At 42.8% G+C, this 19,096-nt stretch overlaps 1 protein-coding gene across 1 annotated transcript in view; it reads right to left on the minus strand.

Annotated features, from left to right (window-relative positions):
- LOC126235672 (UDP-glucosyltransferase 2-like) overlaps positions 1-19,096 on the minus strand; it is a 77,810-nt gene that overhangs the window by 22,214 nt on the left and 36,500 nt on the right. Inside the window, exons 4-5 of the mRNA XM_049944397.1 lie at positions 7,493-7,952; positions 2,678-2,900 (exon numbers count right to left, since the gene is read on the minus strand). Of these exons, the coding sequence (XP_049800354.1) occupies positions 2,678-2,900; positions 7,493-7,952 (683 nt within the window). The remainder of the gene's footprint in view (positions 1-2,677; positions 2,901-7,492; positions 7,953-19,096) is intronic.

Genomic DNA, 19,096 nt, shown 5'->3' on the forward strand with positions numbered 1-19,096 from the left:
TGCTTGTGTGAATGTGTGTGACTTCCCAGTATCTGTTTTTTAACTTCTCCCTGAGTTTTCTCGTCGCCTTCCAAACAGCACCTACTATGGCATCCAAGCCACACTATGAATGGTCTCAACGATGCGTTGCTATGTGACCACACGGACTGTTGCTGCAGCATCTCATGTCCGTTGCGTATTTTCGTGTGTTATTTTCCACACTTCACTGTGCCACACGAAAATGTGGACCTTGTTCTCAATCCCACCTTTCTCTTCTCCCATACGTAAACTGCTCCGTCCTTTTTCCCACGTACCTCAGTATTTTATGTTTTTGGGGGTGTTTGTAGGTATTTTAACCTGTATTTTAGCATATTTGTGTGTATTTTTTCTCGTTTTTTTATATTTATAAGTATTTTTCACATTTTTTACGTATATGTGCGAATTTTTTAGCATTTGTAGACATTTCTATGCCTCTTATTGTGTTTCTTTCCAATCACCCAATGCTTTACTTTCTCATGTCTTACATTTCCCGTTTCCCTAAGGCCGTTCCTGCCACAATGTGCCACTGCCCCATATTTCTGCACCAGTTCAGAAAAGTATCCCCTTCCCTTGCTACCGAGCGAGGTGGAGCAGTGGTTAGCACACTGGACTCGCATTCGGGAGGACGACGGTTCAACCCCGTCTCCGGCCTTCCTGATTTAGGTTTTCCGTGATTTCCCTAAATCGCTTCAGGCAAATGCCGGGATGGTTCCTTTGAAAGGGCACGGCCGATTTCCTTCCTTATTCCTTCCCTCACCCGAGCTTGCGCTCCGTCTCTAATGACCTCCTTGTCGACGGGACGTTAATCTCCTCGTCCTCCTGCTCCTTTCCCTTGCTAAAACATAATCCCACTGCCTGTTCCTCAAATGCTGCTTAAACTGCGAAGTAATATCCAACCTCTTCGTAATGTCCTATCATTGAAATTTGCTCTCTCATCCCAACCCTCCTTTCACACTGACGATCAGATTTTCAGATTCCGCCAGTCCCTATCCCTCACAAACCTGGTGTAAACACTTTTTTGCCGCCAACCCCTCCAAAAAAAACATGTTTATGAATTCATACCACCATCCTAAACTAATCCTTGTCCGTTCCATCTGATCATACCCTGGTAACCTCCAATAAATTATTTATTAACAGCCTGGTGTCACAATCCTTTCCCTGTCCTTTCCTACAATCACAAACCTTTCAGCAGAAGAAAGGACAGGCATACATAGCCTCCAATCACATTCTGCATGCCTGCAGACAAAGATTCCACTGCTGTTCTTATGAATCGTGGTGACTGCGTGACAGTGCCCCTCTGCCAATGCTATGGCTCTGCCACCACGAAACTGCAAGAATGGTCCCATCCCATGTTGAAGCGTGACACCGTCCTATGCAATAATGGTTATCGTCCATCTAGAGCGAACTTCCCTACCCTTCAAAACCCTGGTCTATGCAGGTTCATTGATGATATCTTCACAAATTGGTCTCAGGGCTAAGGCATCCTATCCTCATTCCTTCACAAGCTCAACACCTCCCCTTCCACCTGATTCCACCTCCTCAACCCAGCTCGACACCTTCGTGAATGATGAATGATGACCACTTCCTCTCTGATGGCTCCATCCATGTCTTTGTCCACATTAAAATCATCAACCACCAACAGTACCTGCATTTTTGGAGTGGCCATCAGTTTTGCACCAAAAAATTTATCTCAGGCAGCCAGGCTCCCCTTGGACAGCATATCTCCGGCGACAGTGACTCCTTTGCCTAGCATGCTGAAGGTCTCATAAAGGCCTTATTTGGCGGGCACTATCCATCTGACATAGTGTGCAAACAGATTTTCCATGCCATGATCCGACAAAGCTCTATCCTCGCATCACACCCAAGAATTTGCTCGAAAGGAGCGTACCCTACATCACTCATTACCACCCCGGACTGGAAGAAGCCCTTCCTCAGGGCTTTATCTACTGTCATGCCCTGAAATGTGGGATATCCTACCTCTTCTGATGTGTTCTTATGATGATAGAGACAAATATCTGAATGACGAAATAAATATATATCCCTGATGGTGTTCCTCTATTGGCATGGAAGTAGTTTAATCATAAATAGATATTTATGATACAGCGCAAGTGGTCTTTTTCATCGTGATTCATTACTAAAGCTATGGATGCCGACGTAACAAAATTTTTTGGCTACTAAAGTGGAGTCCTGTCGCCCCGCCAATCTCCAAAACATGTTAGGCTTTCCTTAAGCCACTCACATACCCAACCCCTTGCAACGTGGATCTTTCTTCCAGGTAAAAGACCTGCTGAGTCGATCCCTGCATCATTTCCAACCCCATTCTTGTCACAGGCTTATCCTACTGCAGCAGGGGCCAGACCACCTGTCGCGGTAGCTGTGTCATAGACCAGCTCTGTCGCAATTATTGCACAGCATTTTATATTAGTATGACTACCAAGCATAATTCCACCAAGATGAATGGCCATGGCCAAACTGTGCGCAAGAGCAAAGTGCACTACCCGTTGGAACAGCATGCAGAAGAACACAAAAATTAATGATGGTAACGTATTAATAATACTATATTCATGTTGATAGAATGCAGTGCAGAGTAAATGAGTAAAATTAAGTATGATTTTGGGATATATATGGTACAGGAGGACTAGAATTACTGACAGCTTACCCAGTACAGATGGTTGCTGCAGCCACTTTTTGGTCATGACGTTCTCTGGCTGAGAAGTCAGCGAGTCGTTCTCCCACTTCCAGAGGACACGCTGTGGCAGCTGTCTGAATACCTGCAGGATGTCCTGGATCATCTCAGGTGCGAGATCTTTGCTTCGCACGTTCGAACCGAGGCTGAAGTAGATCACGCCATGCTCTGCTCCATCCAGGAACTTCTGGACATCCTACGATAAACAAGACCTTTGCTGAAGCTGGTATATTTCTTTAATTTTCTGAAGGTTTCTGATAGGAGAAGTTATCTGGTAAACTTACTTCTAAAATTTTGCCTCCATTACATGAGTGCTTGGTATCTGTTCATTCAGGCATGTCAGAAAGAAGAGGCATCATGGGGAATCCGCAGGTGTGTCACATGTAGTGTAAATTTAAGGTGGAGAGGGGAGAAAAAAAGGGAAAGAATTATTGATGTCTGCTGCATCAGGACTTTATGTGGGAATCAATGCACGTCCGAATGAGCAGACACGATACGTCCATCTAACTGACTCGCCTTGATGGGCCACGAATGCACCACCTTCAGTACGGATGCGCAATTACTTTCGACCCCCTGCGGCAACCACAAAGTAGTGAGCATGGAGGACATGGACGGCGACTGAGAATAGGTTGCTCTCGTTGTGAGCGAGGGTCATCTGGGAGGCGTACAGACATAGTAAACGCTATTCTGATTAACACTATGTCTGGATGCCTCAGCGATTAACGAAACTGCCTAATCAGCAGGAAATCCTGGGTTGGAGTCCTGATCCAGCACATATTTTCACTCGTCGCCACTGATCCTGCATTTAGGGCCTGATGCGGCTGACATCTGTAGGTACTTACCTTTCCTTCCCTTTCTTCCTCTCCACCTTCCATTTACATAATTTGATCTGTCACTAGCCTTGCAAACACAGGTAAATAAAGACAGGAGGAATCTAAACCTTTTTTATGAATATCAAAGCAAGAAATATCTGCTCTTACTCTCTCACTTTCGGCATTACATTTTTTGTTTGAGTCATCACACTTCTGATAGGTTTCATGTGGCAGCATTTGCATTTACGTCCTCAATTATATGCAGGCTTTATTCCAAATCTGTCTTCCCCTACACGTTTTACCCTCTAGAAATACCGCTACTACCAAGGATGTTATTTCTGACGCCTTAGCACTGGTCCCGACAGCTCTTGCTTTCTTTATGTTAGTTTTTGCCATCTGTGGAGAATCTCCTCATTCCTTATCTTATCGGTCCACATGATTTTCAAGATACTTGTGTAGCACCACATTTCAATCTCTTCTATTCTCTTCTGTTGCCTTTCTCCCGTGTCCATGATTCATTACTGTACAATGCTGTCCTCCAAATGTACATTCTCAGAAACTTTTTCCTAGTAAAAGCCAATATTTGATACCAGTGAACTTCTCTTAGCGTGGAATTCCCTCGTTGCCTGGTCGAATCTGCTTTTTATGCCCTTATTTCAAATGGTTCAAATGGCTCTGAGCACTATGGGACTTAACATCTAAGGTCATCAGTCCCCTAGACTTAGAACTACATAAACCTAGCTAACCGGCCGGCCAGTGTGGCCGAGCGGTTCTAGGCGCTTTAGTCTGGAACCTCGCGACCGCTACGGTCGCAGGTTCGAATCCTGCCTCGGGCATGGATGTGTGTGATGTCCTTAGGTTAGTTAGGTTTAAGTAGTTCTAAGTCTAGGGGACTGATGACCTCAGATGTTAAGTCCCATAGTGCTCAGAGCCATTTGAACCTAACTAACCTAAGGACATCACACACATCCATGCCCGAGGCACGATTCGAACCTGCGACCGTAGCGGTCGCGCGGATCCAGACTGAAGCGCCTAGAACCGCTCGGCCACACCTGCCGGATGCCCTTATTTCGTTCGTGATGGGATAGAAGAATCCCTTAAGCTCGTCTGCTTCGCGACCAACAAGTTTCTCGCTATTCTTGTTTCTGCTACTTCTCATTACTTTCTCCTCTTTCGCTTTGCTCCCCAGTACATGTTGTACACTCATTAGACTGTTCATCCCATACAAAAGGTTCTGTGATGTAAATTTCACTAAGGATAACAATGTCATTAGCGAATCTTGTCACCGATATCTTTTCACCTTGAAATTTAATCCCACTCTAGATCCCTTCTTATAGGCTATTTTCGTCAATGCTTCTTCTATGTAGAGATTGGACAGCATGAGCAAAAGACTACATCCCTGCCATACACAGTTTTTAATACGAGCACTACTTTCCTGGTCTTCCAGTCTTTTTGTTCCCACTTGGTTGTAGTACATACTGTATATCACCCGTCTTTCTCTGTAGCTCGCTTCTATTTTTCTCAAAATTTCACCATTCAAAAAACTGCACCATTTCACATCATTGAAACTGTTTTCCAGATTGACAGGTCCTATGAACGTACCTTGATTTTTTTTTTCAGTCTTGCTTCGATTATGAAGTGCGAAGTAAGAACTGGCTTTCTGATGGCTTTACCTTTCCTAAAGCCAAACATCGTCATCTAACGGATCCTCAGTTTTCTTTTCCATTCATTCCATGATCACCACTAGAGAGATAACAGAAAAGGGAAATTTATCTGTTCGCAAGTACAAGGGAAGATTCTACTGTAGCCACATTTAAATTTACGAAGGAGAGCCATTTAAAATAAAGGAACCTGCACATTGAAACAGAAATCAGTAGTTCAGACAACTGAAGTAAGTCTATATTGAACGTCGTTAAACAAGGGATGGGACAAAAGTTGACAAAATGTGATAACGTCACTATTAATTTATGTGGAATGACTGTAAATGATCAGTTACAGTTAGCTAGTGCATTTAATAAATATTCTTATATCTACTAGTAGATACTGTAGTTAGCAGTTCGAGAGAAAAACAAAGCAGTATGTTGAAAAGGTAATCGATATGAATTTCAGTCACATGTAATTAAGAAAAGTATAAATTTATAGGTCTACATTTCCTTAAAATAATAGTGCATCTGGATATGAAGATGTTACCCCGAAAGCACTGAAAATTCGTTCCCTTGCAATACTGATCGTCCATTCCGAAGTAACTCGGGGTATTTTTCCAGAGATATTGAAATACGCAATTGGTTAACAGCTCTTGCAAGAAAGGAGACAGGAGAAATGTCAATAACTACCGACCCCTGTCACTACTGACACCATTTTCCTAAATCTCTGAGAAGATGACGTAATCCAAAGTAATACCGCACCTGCACAATAATACACTACGGGCCATTAAAAGTTCTACGCAAAGAAGAAATGCAGAGAAATGGGTATTCATTGGACAAATGTATTATACTAGAACTGACATATGATTACATTTTCACGCAGTTTGGGTGCATAGATCCTGAGAAATCAGTACCCGGAACAACCACCTCTGGCCGTAATAACGGCCTTGATACGCCTGGGCATTGAGTCAAACAGAGCTTGGATGGCGTGTACAGGTTCAGCTGCCCATGCAGCTTCAACACGATACCACAGTTCATCAAAAGTAGTGACTGGCGTATTGTGACAAGCCAGTTGCTCAGCAACTATTGACAGACGTTTTCAATTGGTGAGAGATCTGAAGAATGTGCTGGCCGGGGCAACAGTCGAACATCTTCTGTATCCAGAAAGGCCCGTACAGGACCTGCAACATGCGGTCGTGCATTATCCTGCTGAAATGTAGGATTTCGCAGGGGTCGAATGAAGGGTAGAGCCACGGGTCGTAACACATCTGAAATGTAAACAGAACCTGGATTCATCCGAAAAAATGACGTTTTGCAATTCGTACACCCAGGTTCGTCATTGAGTACACCATCGCAGGCGCTCCTGCCTGTGATGCAACGTCGAGGGTAACTGCAGCCATGGTCTCCGAGCTGATAGTCCGTGCTGCTGCAAACGTCGTCGAACTGTTCGTGCAGATGGTTGTTGTCTTGCAAACCTCCCCATCTGTTGACTCAGGGATCGAGACGTGGGTGCACGATCCGTTACAGCCATGCGGATAAGATGCCTGTCATCTTGACTGCTAGTGATACGAGGCCGTTGGGATCCAGCACGGCGTTCCGTGTTACCCTCCTGAACCCATGGATTCCATATTCTGCTAACAGTCATTGGATCTCAACCAACGCGAGCAGCAATGTCGCGATACGATGAACCGCAATCGTGATACTGGTACGCATTTCTCCTCCTTACACGAGGCATCACAACAACGTTTCACCATGCAACGCCGGTGAACTGCTGTTTGTGTATGAGAAATCGGTAGGAAACTTTCTTCATGTCAGCACCTTGTAGGCGCCAACCTTTTGTGAATGCTCTGAAAAGTTAATCATTTGCATATCACAGCATCTTCTTCCTGTCGGTTAAATTTCACGTCTGTAGCACGTAATCTTCGTGCTGTAGCAATTTTAATGGCCAATAGTGTGTTACTTACTTCCTTCGCTTATCCTTTCAGTGGAATTCTCGGGGAACTGATTGGTGAGTGAAAGACTAGACACATTTTACAACTAACACAATGTCAGTGTACGAAACGTCCTGGTGTATTGAAAGTGTGTGTCGGACCGGAACATGAGCCATGACTCACGGCTTCTTCTGCAGTGCTATAGAAAAGTGGAATAGAGGCTGTGGCTGTGGCAGAGGTGGTCAGGATTAGGGCATTGCCTGTGGAAGGGAAGACTCTATTTTCTAATCTCCGTTCAGAATACAGTCATAAGATTCAAAACAATCACCCAACTTCAACGTGAAATATTCGTGACTCTGTGTGTTTCATTTGTTGATCTTACAAATAATTAATGTCACTCACCTCTGGTAACTGCTCGACTTTCGACGGTACGTGGATACCATTGATTTCAATGATGTTTGGCGTCAGTGGCCGTGGGTACTCCAAGGAAAAGTCGTTATTGGTGATGAGGAGGCTGAAGTTGTACTCCGCCTCGTAAACTGATGGTGGTTCCGTTCCGAAGAATTCTCGCATTACAGCCTCCTGTTTTGGCATTACGTCACAGAACCACTTGTAATAGACACGTAGATAGAAGTACGTGTTGTACAGACGTTGCCAGAAGGTCATATGATCGGAAAAGCCCACCCAGACATCGGGCAGATAGGCAGGGTTCATGGGACTGCCCGAAACATGGTATACGGGCGCGAGTTCGGACAGCGTCACAAATCCGACGAGAGGAGGTGATCCGACCAAGTGGGCCAGCCCGTAGTAGGCATGGTATTGCAGGCGCTCGATGATCACCAGGTCGAAAGTGTGGTTTCTCCTGCACAGATGTTACACAAAACAATGCATTTTGATGTACATAACAGTCAAACCCAATTACATTTTCACACCTCAAATGTTAGATTAAAATGATCTATATATTTGTTGAAATAATTTTCAAATCCAACTATCACATTATTTCAGAAGTAAGTGACAGTATGAGAATAGATGGATCCGAGAAACGCACTATTCACTTGATCAAATGAGCTTTGCTGTAGCCACATTTTGATTATGTATACGTGGATAATGGAATGTAGTCGAATTAAGTTGGGTGATGCTGTGGGAATTAGATTAGGAAATGAGACACTTTAAGTAGTAAAGGACTTTTGCTATTTGGGGAGAAAAATAAATTATGATGGTTGAAGTAGAGAGGGTATAAAATGGCAATGGCAAGGAAAGCGTTTCTGAAGAAGAAAAATTTGTTAACAGCGAATATAGATTTAAATGTCAGTAAGTCGTTTCTGAAAGTATTTGTATGGAGTGTAGCCATGTAGCTTTATGGAAGTGAAACGTGGACGATAAATAGTTTAGACAGGAAGAGAATAGAAGCTTTCGAAATGTGGTGCTACAGAAGAATGCTGAAGATTAGATGGGTAGATCACATAACTAATGAGGAGGTATTGAATAGAATTGGGGAGAAGAGGAGCTTGTGGCACAACTTGACTAGAAGAAGGGATCGGTTGGTAGGACATCTTCTGAGACATCGAGGGATCACCAGTTTAGTATTGGAGGGCAGCGTGCAGGGTAAAAATCGTAGAGGGAGACCAATAGATGAATACACTAAACATATTCAGAAGGATGTAGGCTGCAGTAGGTACTGGGAGATGAAGAAGCTTCCACAGGATAGAGTAGCATGGAGAGCTGTATCAAACCAGTCTCAGGACTGAAGACCACAACAACAACAACATACCTCTGCTATCTGTCTATATTAAACTTCTGTCACACGTATCCTGCCAGATGCCGTCACAAGGGATTCGGAATACCCTGTGGGCCATGGTATTTTCATTAAAGTAGTTTCGACACATAGTTAATCAAACCCTCTGTCGGTACGATGCCTAACGCTTTTTATATTTCGTTTAGACGAAAATGCTCGCATTACTGACGTCTTTAACCATGTACCAAATTTTATTTTTAGATTTATTGGCTTTTCACCTAATGTAGAGCACATATCACCAACAGCCATCAAACCTGCAGTTGCGTGTCTTGACTAAAGGTATCTAAACATCACTCTGAAGAAGTACGTTGTATTGGATTTTGCTTCGCAATCCACTACCAGTACGCTACCCTGCCAGAATACCTAATCTGATTTTCTTTTTCGCTTTTTTTCTTTGATTCATCAGTTTTCTAATTGGTTTGGTGTCGCCCGCCATGAATTCCTCTGCTGTGCCAATCTCTTCATCTCACAGCAGCACTTGCAACCTACGTTCTCACTTATTTTCTGGACGTATTCCAGTCCCTGACTTCCTCTACAGGTTTTTCCTCCCAGCAGCTCCCTGTAGCACCATTCTCCCTCTAGTACCATGAAAGTTAGTCCCTGTTGACTTAAAAGATGTCCTACCATCCTCTCCTGTCTTCTTGTCAGTGTTTTTCACATATTCCTTTCCTCTCCGATTCTGCTCAGTATCTCCTTATTCCTTACCTTTCCAGTCCACGTAATTTTCAAAATTCGCCTCTAGCGCCACATCTCAAATGCTTCGATTCACTTCTGTTCCGATTTTCCCACAGTCCATGTTTCAATATCATACAATGCTGTGCTGCAAACGTACGTTCTCAGAAATTTCTTCATCAAATTAAGGTCTACGTTTAAGACCAGTATACTTCTCTTGGCCAGGAATTTCGTTTTTGCCAGCTCTAGTCTGTTTTTGATGTCCGTCACTGGTTATTTCGCTGCCTAGGTAGAAGAATTCTGTAACTACTTCGTGACCATCAATCCCGATGTTAAGTTTCTCGCTGTTTTCATTTCTGTTACTTTTCATTACTGTCGTCTCTCTCGGATTAACTCTCAATCCATATTCTGTTCTCATTAGGCTATCCATCCATTCATAAGATCCTGCAATTCTTCTTCACTTTCACTGAGGATATCAATGTCATTTGCGAATCTTGTCATTGATATCCTTTCAGCAGGAATTTTAATTCCACTCTCGAACTTATTTTATTTCCATAATTGCTTCTTCGGTCTATAGATCGAACACTTGAGGTGAAGGACTAAATTCCTCTCTTACACCCTTTCGAATCCGAGCACTTTGTTCCTGGACTTCCACTCTTATTATTCAAACTTGGTTCTTGTACATACCGTATATTTCCCGTCTCTACCTATAGCTTACCCATATTTTCCCCGACATTTCAAACAATTTGCACCATTTTACGTTGTCGAACGCTTTTTCCCAGATGACAGATTCTATGAACGTGTTGATTTTTCCTTAGTCTTGCTTACATTATAAACCGCAGCGTCAGATCTGCCTCTCTGGCGCCTTTAGCTTTCCTAAACCCAAACTGACCGTCATCTAGCGCATCCTCAATTTACTTTTCTATTCTACCGTATATTAATCTTGTCAGCATCTTGGATGCATGAGCTGTTAAGCTGAAAATGAGATAATTCTCGCACTTGCCAGCTCTTTCAGTATTCGGAATTGTGTGGATGATATTTTTCCGAAAATTAGATGGTATACCTCGAGACTCATGCATTCTGCACACCAATGTGAATAGTCATTTTTTTGCCATTTTAGAAATTTCGATGGAATGTTGTCTATTACTTCTATATTATTTGTTCTTAAGTTTTTCAACTCTGATTCTAATACTGGATCCCCTATTTCTTCTAAATCGACTCATGTTTCTCCTTCTATCACATCAAACAATTCTCTTCCTATCCGCTCTCTCCTCTGCATTTAACAGTGGAATTCCCGTTGCGCTGTTAATGTTACCACCCTTGCTCTTAATTTCAGCGAAGGCTGTTTTTACTTTCTTATATGCTGATTCAATATATCCAACAGTCACTTCTTTTTCGATTTCTTCACATTTTTCATACAGATATTTCGTCTTAGCTTCCCTGCACGTCTTATTTATTTCATTTCTAAGTGGCTTGTATTTTTGTAATCCTGAATTTCCCTGAACTTTTTTGCACTTTCTTCTTTCATCGACCAACTGAAGTATTTCTTCCGTTACCCATAGTTCCTTCGCAGTTACTGTCACTCCTTCCCCTACAGCTCCATTCCAGTCCCCCAGGACTATTAGATTTTCCTCTCCCTTTATGTAGTGCGTTACCCTTTCAATATCCTCATACATATGTTCTGTATCTCATCTTCTTCAGCTCGCGACGTCGTCACGTATACCAGAACTATCGTTTTCCGTGTGGGATTGCTGTTGATTCTGATAAGAATAACCCTATCGTTGAAGTGTGCACAGTAACCCACTCTCTCTCCTACCTTCCTATTCATAAAGAATCCTAGTCCCTTTATACCATTTCCTGCTGCTGTTGATGTTATATTACATTAAAGTCAAGTCTTTGCAGTTCCCTTTTAAGATTTTCTATCTTTCCTACCACTTTCAAGCTTCTTACATTCTACGCTCTGACAATGTTATCCTTTCGTTGGTTAGACTATTTTTTTCTCATGGTCACCTGTCTCTTGGCAGGTTCCTCCCCGAGATCCTAATGGGGGACTTTTCCGGAATCTTATGCCAATGGAGAGATCATCATAACATTTTTTCAGTTACAGGCGACATGCCTTGTGGATACAGATTACGTGCTGTCAATTTAGTGGTTACCATTACTTCTGCATTTTTGTGCCGTTAATCATTGCTGATTCTTCCGCCTTTAGGGACAGTTTCGCACCGCAAAGGCACAAGAGTGTCCTGAACCTCTGTCTTCCCCCCCCCCCCACACCCTGATAGACAGTGCCGTTGGCAGAAAGAGGGTGATTTCTTAAGCCGGTCGTCTTCAGCCGTTAATTCCGATTATTAATTAAATTTTATGTGGTGGCAGGGTTCGAATCCGGGCCCGAGGATGCTTCGATTACCCTTAGACCAACCAGAATATCGTTACGACAGTGTCCAATCTTTGACTGAAGAGTGAAGACCACTTGGTGTCTGGGTATGCAGTTCTACAACTTCCATTTGATATGTCATCCTATTAGAGCAATTACGAATGAGTTGGACAAAATAATATCATCTAGCAAAAGAAAATCTTTAGTGCTAGGCTTTTCGTCTCCATTTTGGTAAAATTACAGTTCGTATCCAACCTTAATGGACAAATGTAAGTCATGCACAGCCGACTCCTCTTGCAGGAGGGTCACTTGTTTAGAAATTATCCTTGGAGGAAGAAATCGAGGGTGTACCACGCCCTACGAAATACCTTAAAAAGTGCACTTATATTCGGATCAGTGACCTGAGAGAGTCACACGAGATGTTGGACTTGATCATCGTGTTCGTTAAAGCAGTCTCTGACAGTTCCAGAATTATGGCCAGGAACTTTACGGTCTTCTTACACAAGGCGTTTTATCAACGAACAAAACTTGCAGCACTGCATGAATATCCAGTCCTCTCATGCAGCACCATAAGGATGCGAGCAACGGCATCACAGAATCTCTGCCGAGGCTCACAACAGAGTAGAGACAATCACCACAACTGGTTTCCGCCGAACTTTATTCAAACGTTCTGTTGATCGCCAACAACGTGAACGATGATACATATCACCCAGCCGGCCGAATATCCGAGCTCTTTAAAGCACAACTTCCAAGATAGGACAACGCGGACCAGCCCCTAATCGAATCCGTCTCTTGAATTAACGTCGAGAGCCGTTGAGCCGGCAGACTGGATGTTGAATGGCCATATAAAACAGGTTTCACGAAAAGCAGATTCTTAGCTTTATTGACCGAGCGAGGTGGCGCAGTGGTTAGCACACTGGACTCGCATTCGGGAGGACGACGATTCAATCCCGCGTCCGGCCATCCTGATTTACGTTTTCCGTGATTTCCCTAAATCGCTTCAGGTAAATGCTGGGATGGTTCCTTTAAAGCGAACGGCCAACTTCCTTCCCCATCCTTGCCTAATCCGATGAGACCGATGACATGGCAGTTTGGTCTCCTCCCCCAAATCAACCCCCCTTAGCTTTATTGCAAGTGGCTATAGCAAGTGGCTTAATAATATATAAGTTATCCTGGCAAGAAGTTGCTTTAAGAAAATTCGATAATTCCTCGTCATCGCTCGTCGGCCCGGAGCCGCACTAGGTTGGGTTAATAGGATCTACGTCACGAGAGCGGAACATTGTATGGTTTACCATTCGAAAAGTCCTGCTACCAACTGTGAAGTGCTATCCGTACAGATTACGCAAATGCAGATGGTAGTCACATTGAGGAACATTTTGAACCTAGAACGTAGACATAGTACGCAAGTAACTAGCGTTATGCTCTCATGTGGAAATTAAAATATGTTTATTTCAATGTCTCAGGATCGGCTCGTTATTTCTCTGCCGCATATGCCTGTAAATGTTTCCACAAAACTTCATAATCCTACTATAACTAATTTTATGAGGACTCTATCACATAGTGGAAGTTTGACGGCCGCGGTGGCAGAGCGGGTCTAGGCGCTTCAGTCCGCAACCGCACTACTACTACGGTCGCAGGTTCGAATCCTGCCTCGGGCTTGGATGTGTTGATGTCCTTATGTTAGTTAGGTTTAAGTAGTTCTAAGTTCTAGGGGACTGATGACCTCAGATGTTAAGTCCCATAGTGCTCAGAGCCATTTGAACCATAGTGGAAGTTTAACTATAACTACACCGTATATACAACTCAAGCCCGTTCAACATTTACTAAGGTTTCTAGTAATGAGCTAGAGAACGTGAAATTGTGTCCCGATGCAAACCAATAGTGTAAGCGCAACGAATAAGGATAAAACTGAAATGACTAAAGTTATAGAATATCTTTTCCCAAAAGAACAGATACTTGTTGCTATCATAACTGCCCAATTATAAGGCTGTTTATTGAGTTCCATTTTAGTTTAAGCACGCTTGAGGTTGATCTCGCATAAAACCGGCTTAAATAAATATTAAAAAAGATGTGAAATATCCAGATGACTCTCTTTTTACTCAAAATAGTGAGTCCGCTATTAGAGTAAAACATCCGGCTAAATGTATCCCTGGTCTAGAGACAGCGTCTTTTACTATTAGTCAAAATTTTCTCGGTCCGGGTCACCAACAATGGTGGTCGAAGATTTTCGGCATAAGAAGTCACCGTCGTTCAGCCAACGGCCTTGTCAGAGAGGATGAAGGGGCGTACTGAGGTTCAGGGCACTTTCTTGCCCTTGCGATGCGTAACTGCACCTAAAAGGCAGATCAACAGCATGAGGGTGCAGACGGCAATGAAAACCAGTGCATTAAAGGCACATAATGTGTGTCCGCAGGAAAAAAAAATGGTTCAAATGGCTCTGTGCACTATGGGACTCAACTGCTGAGGTCATTAGTCCCATAGAACTTAGAACTAGTTAAACCTAACTAACCCAAGGACATCACACACATCCATGCCCGAGGCAGGATTCGAACCTGCGACCGTAGCGGTCTCGCGGTTCCAGACTGCAGCGCCAGAACCGCGCGGCCACTTCGGCCGGCTGTCCGCAGTACACCTTGTCTGTAAATGAAAAAATGTCATGATGACCTCCCCATTGGCAAAAGATTCCGGAATAGCCCCCCATTCGGATCTCCGGGAGGGGAATGTCAAGATGGAGGTGACCATGAGAAAAAGATTGAATAACCAGCAGAAGGATAACGTTCTACGAGCAAAGGCTGAATCTAAATGTAGTGCGGATCATTGAAGGTATATGGAGAGAAAACTAGCATTCCCGGTTAGACAAGTACAGCAGCAGAAAATCTTATAAATAGACCAGGATTCTGTATGAGTAGGAAGGCAGGGAAGAGAGTGAGTTACTATGAACAGTTCAGTAACAGGATTATTCACACCAAAATCGACAGCAAATCCACACCGACAACAGCAGTTCAGGTGTACATGGCGACCTACGAAGGAGAATATGAAGACACAGAGAACGCATATGAGGATACTGAACAGTTAATTCAATACGTAAAGGGAGATGCAAATATGTCAAGAGCGGTTGGAACGTGATTGCAGGGGAAGGAATAGAGGAAAGGGTTAAGTGAGAATATGGGCTTGGTGGTAAGACTGAGAGAGGACAATGACCAATTGAATTCTGCAATAAATTTCACATTGATTGTAACAGCGAATACTCGCTGCAGGAATTACAAGCGGAGGTGGTATACTTGGGAAAGGCCCGGAGACATGGGAAAATTTCAGTTAGATTAAATCATGGTTAAGCAGAGATTCCGAAATCAGATACTGGATTATAAGACGTATCTAGGGTCAGATACAGACTCAGGTCACATTTTAATAGTAATGAACATCAGGTTGAAGCTTAAGAGAAGAGTGAGGAAGAATCAATGCGCAAAGTAAAGGGACACTGACAGATACTAAGGAATGATGAGATGCGCTTGAATTTTTCTGAGGTTATTGATACTGTGATAATGAAAAGCTCAGTAGGCAGCTAACTTCAAGAGAAATAGCCATCCCTAAAAAGGGCAATACAGAAGTAGGAAACAAAAATGTTGATACTAGGACGGTAACTGCAAAAAAAGCATAGGTATCGAAAGTAATGTTTCAGTTGATCAACGAACGAAGGAAACACAAAAATGTTCAGGGAATTTCGGGAATAGCGACGCAGAGGTCACATAGGAATGAAATAAATAGGAAGTTCAGGGAAGCTAAGAGGAAGTGGTTGTAGGAAGAATGTGAAGAAATCGAAAAAGAAACGACTGTCGGAAGGACTGACTCAGTAGAGAGGAAAGTAATTGATACCAAGGGTGGTAGCATTAAGAATGCAATTTCAATTCCACTGTTAAATGCAGAGGACATAGGTGATAGGTGGAAAGATTACACTGGAGGACTCTATGAGTGGGAGATCTGATAACGTGATAGGAGAAGAAAGAGAGAGATAGGGAAGATATAGGGAATCAAGTAGTAGAATCAGAGTTTAGAAGAGTTTGGATGACTTACGATCAAATAAGGCTGACGAGATAGACAACATTCCATCTTAATTTTTAAAACCATTGAGGCAAGTGGTAGGAAAACGACTATTCACATTGGTGTGTGGAACTTACGAGACTGGCGATTTGCCATCAAAATTGCGGAGGAGCACATTTCCGAAGATTGCAAGAGCCGACAAGTGTGGGAGTGGCCAAGAGAGCTCTACTGGTATGTAACATACGCATTAATTTCAGGAATAAATTTCTGAGAATGTGTGATTGGAGCACAGGTAGTTAAACATGGATTGTGGGAAAACCGGAACAGAAGAGAACCGAGCTTAACAGCTCATGCAGCCCAGGTGCTTACAAGAATAATATACAGGAGAATGGAAAAAAAAGTGAAGAGCTATTAGATGACAATCAGTTTGGTTTTAAGAAGGTTTACACGAATCAGAGAGGCCGTTGTGATGTTGGAGATGATAATGGAAGAAAGATTGAAGAAATATCAAGACATTCTCATTGGGTTTGTCGACCTGGAAAAAGCGTTCGACAATGTCAAATGCAGCAAGATGTTCGAAACTCTGAGGAATGTAAGGGTAAGCTATAGAGAAAGATGGGTAACACGCGATATGTACAAGCGCCAAGAGAGAACAATAAGAATGGAAAACCAAGAAGGATATGCTTCGATTAAAAAGGATGTGAAACAGGGATGTTCAATGTATACATCGAAGAAACAATGACGAAAATAAAATAAAGGTTGTGAAATGGCACTAAAATTCAGGGTGCAATCATGTCAACGAAGATTCACTGTTAACATTGCTATGCTCAGTGAAAGTGAAAAAGCGTTACAGGATCTCTCGAATGGACTGAACAATTTTATGAATACAGAATACAGAATGAGAGTAAATCGAAGACGAAGGCAAAAGCCATGAGAAGTAGTAGAAATAAGAACAGTAAGAGACTGAACATTAGAATTGGTGATTACGAAGTAGATGAAGTTAAGGAATTATGCTGCTTAGGCAGCAAAATAACTCATGACAGACGAATAAAGGGGCATTCTGTGCAGTTCAAAAATGGTTCAAATGGTTCTGAGCACTATGGGACTTAACATCTGAAGTCGTCAGTCCCCTAGAACTTCGAACTACTTAAACCTAACTAACCTAAGGACATCACACACATCCATGCCCGAGGCAGGATTCGAACCTGCGACCGTAGCAGTCGCGCGGTTCCGCACTGAAGCGCCTAGAACTGCTCGGCCACCATTCTGTGCAGTATCGGCGAGGAAAGGAACATATGGAAAACATTGACAAGATGAAGGGACAGGATGTAGGATATGTATTAAGACTTCAGGGAATAACTCCCATGGTAGGTTGTCGATATGAAAGGGCTTTTGGCAGAGAAAGGAATACGTGGCAGGCCACATCAAATAAAAAAACAAAAAAAATATTTAAGCGGGAGGTTTCGTTTGGATCATGAGTATCGTTTCGATGTCACGCCTACGCGCCCAAGGGAATGACTTCGGGCACGCTCCGGAATGGGCCTAAGGAATGGCACGTTGGCTACTGGCTACAAAGAGTTCCCTTCGTTGACGTATTGTGGCCTCGGTTCCGCCACTAATTCTTGGCAAGCAGATGGGTCGCACTGAGCAGTCAAAAATTCAAAGGTGGGAGAACGTGACGTCAGTTTCGCCACTAACGCTCAGTTGCTCCTTACGTAATGTTCGTATTTGCGCTCATGGATCGTAAACTGTAACTGATACAATGAAGCACAATACGCCATATTAAACAGGGAAGCATCACGTTTCTACTGACGTGCAGATTTAAAGTTATAATCAGAATATGTAAAATGTTGCATCGCCGAGAAATTTATTGTCACCTGAATCTGCAAATTTTACGCAACTTTTTCCTTATTTAATGTACAAAAGAGATCGGAAACTCAGTCTGTAGCTCTCAGTTAGGCGAGAAGATTGATATAGTCAAAAGGATTTGCTGCATAATTAGACTGTGAGATGCATTTAAATTGTATTTTAGTTAAAAATTTATATAATATCTGATACAAGACAATTGGAGGGTGGGGGAACCAGTAAGGGGCTTAGTGCCAAAAAAATATTTTTTTTACCCGAGGAACTAAGCTAAGTGTCGCTGCCAACAATCTGAAAAGAGGGCTAAGCGCTACGAGCATTTCTAGTAATAAACGTAAGACGCGAAAAACAGTATGAGCGGTGTGTGCCGGCCCACTTCTGAGGCTAAAGGGAGATAAGTAGAACAAAGATTTGTGATTATGTGCAGCGTGTGACATAGATTTTGTGCAGATTGAAGACGTAAGAGACTGGAAGAACGACAGAGTGACACGTGAAACTAAAGGAAAATGCGACACCCTACAAGCCTTTTGTGGTTACTATGCTCGAGCATAAGGACCTATTTTTTATCTTAAGAAAAGAGCTGATAGATATATTAACACCACAAATGAATTTGGATTCAAGTGAAAGTTTCATGTGGTGTCGTCAAGATTGGAACAATGTTTTTACGACTTAAAGACAGGAGCACCTACAAGATTTTCAAGGAAGGGGCTACTGCGTGTTGGAAGACAAAAGTTTTTTGGGTCGTTGGTAGTGGGACAGCAGTACTTCGTACAAATTCACTGTGGACTAAAAGGTCTACAGCTTGGCGACGGGTGCCCGTTTGAGACAAATCACATTTTACACTTCACTGGCGTGAACTTTCTGAAAGCAAACACCCTGCAACCATCGTCTGAGGGGTCCAGAACAGAGGAGGGAGCAGTAAGTTCTGGGGAATGGTTTCGTGACTGTTGATTGTAGTTGGCTGATTTAGGGGAGGGTACCGAAAGGTACAGTGTCTTGAAAGGAGGATATAAGATGATCATCAACAAAAGCAAAACGATGATAATGGAATGTAGTCGAATTAAGTCGGGAGATGCTGAGGGTATTAGATTAGCAATTGAGACACTTAAAGGAGTTTTGCTATTTGGGGTGCAAAATAACTGATGATGGTCGAAGTAGAGAGGATATAAAATGTAGACTGCCAATGGCAAGGAAAGTGTTTCTGAAGAAGAGAAATTTGTTAGCATCGAGTATAGATTTAAGTGTCAGGAAGTAGTTTCTGAAA

The sequence above is a fragment of the Schistocerca nitens genome, chromosome 2, assembly GCF_023898315.1.
Source record: "Schistocerca nitens isolate TAMUIC-IGC-003100 chromosome 2, iqSchNite1.1, whole genome shotgun sequence".
Taxonomy (NCBI): Eukaryota; Metazoa; Arthropoda; class Insecta; order Orthoptera; family Acrididae; genus Schistocerca; species Schistocerca nitens.